We start from the raw sequence: 8,967 nt of genomic DNA, 5'->3' as shown, positions 1-8,967 counted from the left end.
GAACACTCATATGTGACCTTCTGTTTCAATGTTTACTTGGTAACAGAATTCTTTTTAGGACACTAGGGCATTAGATCAACCATTTCTTTAAAACAGGGGCAAAAGTAGCCTCCAGTGGCAGAAAGTCAGAGAAAAGAAACCAGTTTGACCACAGTAGAGGGGTGTTAGGGGAATTAACCCAGCCTGGTATGCGCAGGTTTGTCTGCTTTAAATCTGATTAACATTTCAGAGTCATGGAGAGAACTCCAAACTGCAGCACTCTTGCATCACTGGTTGCTTTGGTCGTCCTCATCTTACTTCCTGTGAGGTCTTTATGTAAAGAAGAAACCTACAAATCTCTGACAGGGGTAAGAATCCCTACAAGTGGCAGATTTTAAAGCATCTTTGTAGTGGAAAGCTGAAATGCAGCGGGAGTTGTCTTGCAGGGTAAACCGGAGTGCTGCGTCAGTGACGATGCAGAGCTTAAGAGGTTTGATGACACCGACTATGACAGCTTTGTGAGTCTATTTGGAAGGAGGAGTGCAGCTCAACCAAACAGTGAGTTATTTTAATGAGGAAAACATTCCCTTATCTGACAGTGACATTCTTCTCATCTGACAATGAATTCTTTTTCAGGTCACAGAAACACGCCGATGACAAGAAAAGGTAAGAATTTATTCAATGACCAAAGAGTGTGTAACATTTTTAGGCGTTTTTAAAACAACCGTCCAGTTCTTTTGAGGGAAAAATCTCCAAAATGCTCTGCGGTAATATCTTAGAATTTGGCACAAATGTCCCAATCGTACTCAAGTATGAACTTTTAAGAATTTGTTGGTCAGAGGTCAAAGGTCACCGTGAACTCTCAAAAAAACCGTCAATAGCTGTGTCCCAATTCAGGGGCTGCATCCGTACTTGAAGGCCGATTGTGTCACGACGACGTGTCGAAGGCTGTCCCATTTCGAAGGCTCCTTCAGATGCGGGTGACAAAAGCGTGCTCCTTTTCCCAGGCCGCGAGGGATCCATCGGGTGCATCCTCGTGTGCCAATTCAAATGAGACGGCAGACCCTCAACGGCCAAGGAATACACATTTAAATTTAAAAGTTTTCAACTCAGTCGAATAGCTATTGAAACAAAAGTTAAAAATACAAAAGCTGCCTTGAAACAAATTATCTATAAAATAATAAGTATGTGACGCTAGTTATGATAGCTAGTTAGTCTGCTAGCTACTTGTTGCTAGGCGACAGGAGCTTGGTGATGCAAGGTTAAAGGTCTCATATTATGCTACTTTCAGCTGTGTCTGAAACAAGTCCAATGGGTCTTTAAACAAGGTTATGAATTCTGTTCCAAAAAAACACATAATACTGTACATGTCAAGTAATGTGAGTAAAATAAATGTGTATGTTATTTAATTACACTATGTAGAAAATGTACACAGTGACAGGTGTGTCGGACAAAACCCAGGAGGCAGTCACTGTAATTCCACACACTGTACAAGTATAGGGTTGCTGGGGTATACCGTGGTACAAGAACTGACTCAGTCTAATCTAAATGTTTAATTGTGTTTTATAGATTATTTTGTAATATATTTTATACATTGTTATACATTTATATAATTGTAAATTTTATACTTTCAAAGTTTTGTGTGTGCAATAAACATGTGTATTGGTAAACATACTAAAGGTTGCATCTGCTTTGACTGGCTCGGCTGCACTCGCCCTTCTTGGACTTTGGAAAGTGGACCTTGAGGAGCAGTTCACCAACAGCTGTATTTTGGGGCGGTTAGCATTTTCATTGAAATACAGGGCAGCCAGGAGGACAGGAGACTTGTTTCTTATTTACCTGCACAGCATTCCAATAAGTGGGAAAACCACATTCTTGGGACCAAAGCGAAGGATAAGGCGTGGAAACGCTGTCGAGCGATGAGGTCTGAGGTCTGTCTTCTCATTTCAGTTCGGCCTTAGCGGTCTACGACACCTACCAATGACGCATCCTCCATAGACATTTGAAGGATGCAGCCCCCAAATTGAGACACAGCTAATAATTCCCTTGCTAAAAATGACAAAATCGCACACACGTCAAATAGGATAAAATGATGAAGGGATGACTTATTCTAACTAAAAGGTCAAAGGTCAACTTCCAAGTGACATTAAAATGTCTCTGTTTAATGTAGGCCTACTGTTTTGTATTCTTAGATATGTACCATAAAAATGTAATCCCCCTGTCCTCACCCCACCTACATTTACTCGATACCCGATGAAATTGATGAGTGTGAAGTGCATGATTGGTTGTCAGCAGCATAAAACCGCACAGTGATTCTAATTGTGCCATGGCCTCACCGTTTGCTGACAGATGACAGGTAATAAATGCTCTTTTCATTTTACGCAGGCCACGTGGATCACATCCTAGCTGATCTGTTGGGGCAGAAAAAAAGTGAGTGACTTCAGCCACGTCCATGTAAACAAATTAACCATGGCTAAATAAAAAGTGGTTCTGTCTTTGCACGCAACAGGACTTGCTTCTCAGTGTGCCAAGGAATATTTACAGACGAGAGGCCGATTCATAAACCATGAGAGGAAGAGGTGAGAGACAACAACCTGCATCCACTATCATTCTCAATCTTTGTTGCTTAATCCTTTTCCTGTTTCCTGCTTAGATTTCAACACATTCTGTAGAGACGTCAGGCCTGCTCCACCTCGACACAGGCTGTAAAACCTCCCGTCTCTGTGTTTCTTCCTCCTTACAGCTATTATCAACAGAGGAACATGTGTCAAAGTTATATAATAAAAAAAGCCCTATTTATCCCGCATGAATGCTTTTCTACTGTTTCTGGAAAATGTTCTGACATAATATTATGGAACAAATGTAAAACAAAACTGATGTACAATAAAATATGCATTTTATTTGAGTGATTAAAGTACCATTCAGTGAAAACGATCCTGCACACTGATCACGTGTGCTCACACACTCACACAAACTCATTTACACAGTCATGGTATTGACTCAATTTAGACATCGATACCAACATAAATACAAATATAAATACAGAACGGCACACCTTTCCCTTTGATAAACTCTGAATGTGGGGAGCAGATTGTCGAGGACTTCATGTGATGTTTATAAGAGACCACTTTTAGGTGTTTGCGGCCTCAGAGCTTTGACGCACTGAAAGTAAGAATCTGCAGTCCTTTGCTTCCTTAAAATGTTTGAAGACAAACAAGTTCATTAAAAAGAAACTTTACATAAAACATGCTGATTTGGTTTAAACTGGACCATTTGAACAGAAAAAAACTAACAGGCTCTGTGCTCATGTGAGTGTAAACACTTAAAAAGGCAATTTTATAGGTGTTCGTTACATCATTTGTGACCTTTGAGCAGAATAAAAAGGTCCAAGTGGTTAAAAATTAAAACTATTATTACACCCAAAGCTGCATGCACCTGTCACATACATTTGTTCTGTTTGAATTAGCGCTGAATCATGCCTGAAGCCGGAAACCATTTACGTGTATTTGGTCATTTCTGAATCACCCACAAAATTCATTCTGTTTGGTTACAAAGTGATTACGGTTTCAATACACACAATATCACTTCAAAAGGCAAAGCTCAGGCCCACCCAGAACTCTAAAAATAAACATCGTAGTGAAGAAAATTTCAGAAAGAAAATGTCTTTTTCCCCTTAACAAAACATCATGAATAAGTCATCACTGGCAGATTTAAAACATTGGAAGGATTCAATATAATCATCTGAAAGCGTCACTCTCATCATGGTGAAGTCACAGTGCAAAGTCATGTGTGCAGCTCATGGCCCGTACAATCCCAATTTAGAAGGCACAAGAAATGAGTCATCTGATGTGGAGAGCTTTGAAGTGTGTGCCAGATTGTGTTGTTAATCATAATGACATGTTAATCCACCATTTATTTATAATTAATTGTTATACAAAATTGTTTTTTTTTCCTGATGTAGGATAATTGTAGTTCCTTTGCTCTGACGCACAAAAACAGGTGCATTCATGTGACCGTAACACAAACTGCTCTGATGGCATCAACAGAATTTTGATTAAGGTGGTTTATTCTTTATACTTTGACGGTTTGAAATTAGATTAAAAGAACACAATATTATGCCATGCATACAATATCGCAATACACAAAATCTTCACCGCTGTATAATGATACGTATTGTATCACCAGATTCTCGCCAATACAAAGCCCTACTAACCACCAGAGGCAGATTCCACATCAAATGTGAGCCTTAAACCATTTAGAACAAATAATGAGAGGTACCGAGATTCACTGCATTACCACCGAAACTACACAAAGGTTCAATCTGAGGAAATGTTTGGCTGGATTGTATAAATTTAGTCGGTGTTTTCAAAAGGTTTTATGCATTTGCTTTCTTCCCATTCCCCTAAAACTGGACCAAAGCTGCAATGTTGTGAAACCATTATTACGCCTTCAACGGAGCTGAACGCTTTTGTTGCGCTGTCACAGAAAGCTGTGCTGAAATCAGTTGAAATAATTAGCAGATTCATCAAAAAGGCAAACATCATAAACCAAACGTTACACAGGACTTTGTCTAACGTGATAGTAAATCGATCATTTTGGGGCATTTGGAAAATGACGCTATTTTGTCTTTAGGGAATCATAACAGGCATTTATCATTTCAGACATTTTTATCGATAAAACGACTTAGAAATAATTGGTAGATTCATCAGTAATGAAAATAATCAGAATTTTGAGCCCTAGCTGTTTAAGAAAAACCTGAAATTAAAACATGGAACTCTAAAAAAACATTATTTCATGACATTTTCTTATTACGAAAACTATTTTCTTAGAGCTACCGGATCATACAACCAAATCAAGAGGATGTATTTTTGCACAGGGCGCTGACATAAAATAACACTCGCCTGTTTCATGAAAAGGATGTGGAACAGGACAGTGAGGCACTTAGATTTCTATTTACCTAATGCAGAACAAATCAGTTGTCACTGATGTCTATTATTACCTCAAAGCAAAAATGTTTTTTAATTGGCCTAAGAGGCACCTCATCATCTGGAAGGAAAGCAAACGCCTTCAGCAAGTCAAGGATGGCAGCACTCTACAGAGTGGTTCATCAATTCTGGTTGGTTAGCCAAGAAGATAACAAGAAGAAAACAAAACATTTATAAAAGTCAATTTTGTCTGACTATGTCAAATACTTATTCTCATAACAGGTTGATACTAATTAAAACGGTTTGTTTTATGAACACAGCTTACAGAAAGCAGTTCCCATTTTTAAAAGAAGACCCTGTCTTAAAAAAAAAAAAAAACCCAACAAACCTGAAAATCAGGAATAAAAATCCTGAAGAACTCTTCAGTCACAGTCTACACCGGCAGCAGTCTTTCAGCCCGGGGATCTTTCGCCTGCACATTTGTATGTTAGGACTTTAAATCAAAGTGGATTGTTTTTCTACTTTTGTAGAAATATGAGCCAAGATTATCAGAGTGAACAAGCAAACACTTCCTAAAGATTTCCTTCACACACCCACACAATCCTAAAGTTTTTCACCAGCAGGAGGGTCTTTACCGGCTACTTGAGGGGGATCTGCATCCTTTCTCTTGTCAGTCCTGGACGGATCACCCCCGTCTCCTACATGTCCTTTCTCCTGAGAAGCCTGCTCTTTTTCCCCCTCTGCAGCATCCCGAGAATTTGACTTCTCAATATGGGAGACTAGTGGAGCAGGGGGCAGGTAACGATAACTGTAACCAAAGGCACGCAGGTGATAGGTGTAGTACTCCAATACATACATTTGTGAAGCGCCTACATAGTGGAAAGACACCGACAGGTCTGAGCAGCAGTTTGGACCCTGAGGAAAAAGCAGAGTATGTGCTTAGGCGACATTTCTGTGACGTTACATTTTTAAATTATACTGTGCTGTGTTGCCTTATATCAGTTTAATGCTACATCAAGAAAACCACACTGTTTGCTGGACTTGCCTCTGAGATGGGGTAGTAGCAGTAGCTCCAATACCAGAAGCTCTTGGGGAACTTGGATGTGAGGTGCTGCTCCGGTACAAATGGATGAAATGTCTCTCTGTGCAAACTGTCTCTGGAGTCCCCTGCTAACACCCCAACTTTCTCCATGCACTGTCCTAGTGCAAGGTCCTCTGTGGAGGAGGTGTGAGTGCACACTTTGCTTTTAAATCCTTCCACAAACCTCCGCAGAGCCTCTTTGCTCAACACATAGCCAGCACCACCACTCATGTAGCCCTGCTTCATGTAGGGCTTAAATCTTCGGCCAAAGTAAATGGGCTCCTCCGGCGTGTGGTTGGCAAGAACTAAACGCAGGTTGTCTACGATTACGTAGGTGTCATCGTCTGCCTTAAGGAACCAATCCGCCTCATTGGCGTGATGCTCGTAGGCATAATGGTAGGCCTTGATTGTTTTCCAGTACAACTGGTCCCGGCCCTCCCTCGTGCCTAAGCCCACAGTGGGGAAGTCGGGGTCGTCCACAGAACTCATGAAAATCACAATGTTGCAGTGGCGACTCCAAGTGGACTTCACATGACGAGCCTTCTTCTCCAGGTTGTTGGGTCCAGTCATCACCCAGCAAAGAATACGCACCTTTTTATATAGCTCATCAGCTATGAGGCCATCCTCTCCTGGTAAGGAGATACAAACAAGAACGTCAGAAAAAAGCCAAAGTATCGGAGAAAAACACTGATAAGTAGAGGGAGTGTTAATGTTGTTTCAACAAGCTCAACTACAAATATGAACCAAATTCAGTGCGATAGTCATCAAGAGTAGAGTTAAGGGACATTTAAAGTAACTGTTGGCACCCTGGGTTCAAGTTCACATCTAAGTAAACAGATGCCGTGTCCGTGTTGGAGCAGTGGCACACGTATCATTTCCTTACAGGACGGATCTAACAAAGATTCTGAATCTAGACTTTTTCCTCTTTGTGTGTATTATGTGAAAAAAATATAACGTTAAGTCATTTAGATCTCTAGATCAACACTCTACAGTTGAAAACAACCTGTGGAAATAAGGTTTCCTTAATCCCCCATCCTGATCACTGAAACAATGTTTCTCATTTTCATAACCTCAAAGGAATCAGCTGGATGGAGAAAGCTAACTGTAACCTAGTTACTACACTACACGACACAATGAGACAAAAACATGAAAGAGAAAGCGTGCAACAACAGGTGAGGACAAAAACACGTCTCTCCAGAAAGACATGTTCCACAGGGAAAATCTAAGTATTCCAAATATTTGAGAAAAAAAGACCTTAAGACAACAAAACTAGGATACAAGTCACGAGGACACTAGAGTGTGTGAACTAAAATCTGTTTTAATTTCAATTAGTATAAATAGTCCGAAAAGTCAGAGAGGAGAAGGCTTCTGCATATCTTGTGTTCCCTGTGTATGGACAGTAAGTTAGACCAAATGTCACAGAAATTTACATTAGCCATTACTTAATTAAAAAGTCTTGTCAGCCTTCTTGCAGCTTCAGGGGAAGATTAAAACCTGTACAGCTTGGAGTCACTCCAAAAAGGGATATCTTGAATGCCAAAAAAAAACACAGATGGAGTTGTTTCAAATTTCCTCCTTTGCCTACTTCAACAGTGCAGGTTAAGTGAAATAGAAAGTCTGTACGGTACAAAGAACATATTTATTGTCAGATTTCACAATACCCTAACCCTATTACATAATATAAGTAAGAGCAAGGAAGCTGAAACTTTGATCCCGTGGTAAATAGATTAAGTGAAAACGTGTCACTTTAAATCCTTACAAAAATACATTAACCTTGTTATGGACTCTATGGACTACGCTCTGAATTGTTTAACATGAGGCACAGCGTCATTTGGCGTACCTATATGATGAGGATGCTTCAAGTTAAAAAGGGCAGACTTTTCCTTCTTCCATATCTTCTTCTCCTCCTCGAGCTGTAGCTGGTAGTCGTGGAGTTTGTTAAGGCTGGAGAACTGCAGAACTGACACGGTCCTCTCAAACCACAGCTGCCGCAGGATCACATACAGTGTGAAGGTTCCCACCACGAAACCAGCGTAGAAGGAGAATCGGGATCCGAGGGCCTTCATGCTGGCCCAAGTGTCTCAATGTTGGTCGCTCAACTCGGCAGGCGCTGAATAAGAGACGGAGAGAGTTTCATTAAAGCACCCCAGTGTGGACCTGTAGACCTGATGTCTTCATGCCTGTTGGCGAGTGTGGCAAGTTACAAGATAAAGTGAGCTGTCGTGTGTCACTCCCGGTTTAAGGTGTGGTTTACTCACCAGCGGTACTGCGGACAGCATAGCAGCGGTTTGATACCACAGCTACTTCATTGTAAAGAAAAACATAAACTTTAAAGAGGAAGCAGTTTCGGATGCGTCGTTACATTTATTTCCCTCTGGACGATAACTTAGCTCACCTAGCCGCACTTAATCGTCAAAACGCTAAAATCAAAGCAAATAAAAACGCCAACCAAATAATCTCCAGCATCTAAATAAATAATAATTATAATGGTATTCTCCAATTATCGGCTCCTGGCCTAACTAGGTGCTGGGACATCTGGCGTTAGCTAACTGGCTAGTCCGTTATTTGATCGACATGCCTACGTTAACTTCTGTGCTAAGTTAGCGATCCTTCCTGTCTTCTCAACACAGCAAACGAAAGCCTTACGGAGTTAGCTGACCAACAAAGCAAACTGAAATGGCTGTTGGCTGAGATAAGCGCAGTAGTTTTATAAGAATAACGTACAGACTAAAACAACAACATAAAAACGTTACACGGAGCTCCATAAACTACATTTAACTCGTCTGTCTCCTGACTTCCGTTGAAAAAACAAGCAATTCCGGTTGCACTTTTCAGAAGAAAAGCGCAGTACAGACACATAAAACGTGTCCTGCTGCTTCATCATATACAGGTGTTGCAGGAGATTATGTGAAACGATTGGCATTTTTTTTTTTTATCATTATTTCCCAAGTACAAATTTCAATAGATGTACCCAAAAACGTG

At 40.5% G+C, this 8,967-nt stretch overlaps 2 protein-coding genes across 3 annotated transcripts; one reads left to right on the top strand and one right to left on the bottom strand.

Annotated features, from left to right (window-relative positions):
* Positions 1-233: 233 nt before the first annotated feature.
* On the top strand, positions 234-2,879 carry tac3b (tachykinin precursor 3b). The gene is made up of 6 exons (XM_069678924.1): positions 234-347; positions 426-537; positions 616-645; positions 2,365-2,409; positions 2,489-2,558; positions 2,633-2,879. The coding sequence occupies exons 1-6, from the start codon at positions 234-236 to the stop codon at positions 2,649-2,651; spliced, it is 390 nt and encodes a 129-aa protein (XP_069535025.1). The 3' UTR covers positions 2,652-2,879.
* Positions 2,878-8,765, bottom strand: c1galt1lb (core 1 synthase, glycoprotein-N-acetylgalactosamine 3-beta-galactosyltransferase 1, like b). Of its 2 annotated transcripts, XM_069678923.1 has the most exons (4): positions 8,244-8,765; positions 7,826-8,095; positions 5,950-6,614; positions 2,878-5,819 (listed from the first exon to the last, which is right to left on the bottom strand). In XM_069678923.1, the coding sequence occupies exons 2-4, from the start codon at positions 8,049-8,051 to the stop codon at positions 5,508-5,510; spliced, it is 1,203 nt and encodes a 400-aa protein (XP_069535024.1). In that variant the 5' UTR covers positions 8,052-8,095; positions 8,244-8,765; the 3' UTR covers positions 2,878-5,507. The 2 variants fall into 2 exon arrangements, with proteins under 2 accessions (XP_069535024.1, XP_069535023.1); XM_069678922.1 differs by lacking the exon at positions 8,244-8,765 and having other exon boundaries at positions 7,826-8,164.
* Positions 8,766-8,967: the final 202 nt, after the last annotated feature.

Source organism: Semicossyphus pulcher, unplaced genomic scaffold (genome assembly GCF_022749685.1).
Source record: "Semicossyphus pulcher isolate SPU_LCO1_2020_fin unplaced genomic scaffold, fSemPul1.0.p SCAF_3, whole genome shotgun sequence".
Taxonomy (NCBI): Eukaryota; Metazoa; Chordata; class Actinopteri; order Labriformes; family Labridae; genus Semicossyphus; species Semicossyphus pulcher.
The sequence above is the reverse complement of the archived record's forward strand: the minus strand, read 5'-3'. Positions and strand labels throughout refer to the sequence as shown.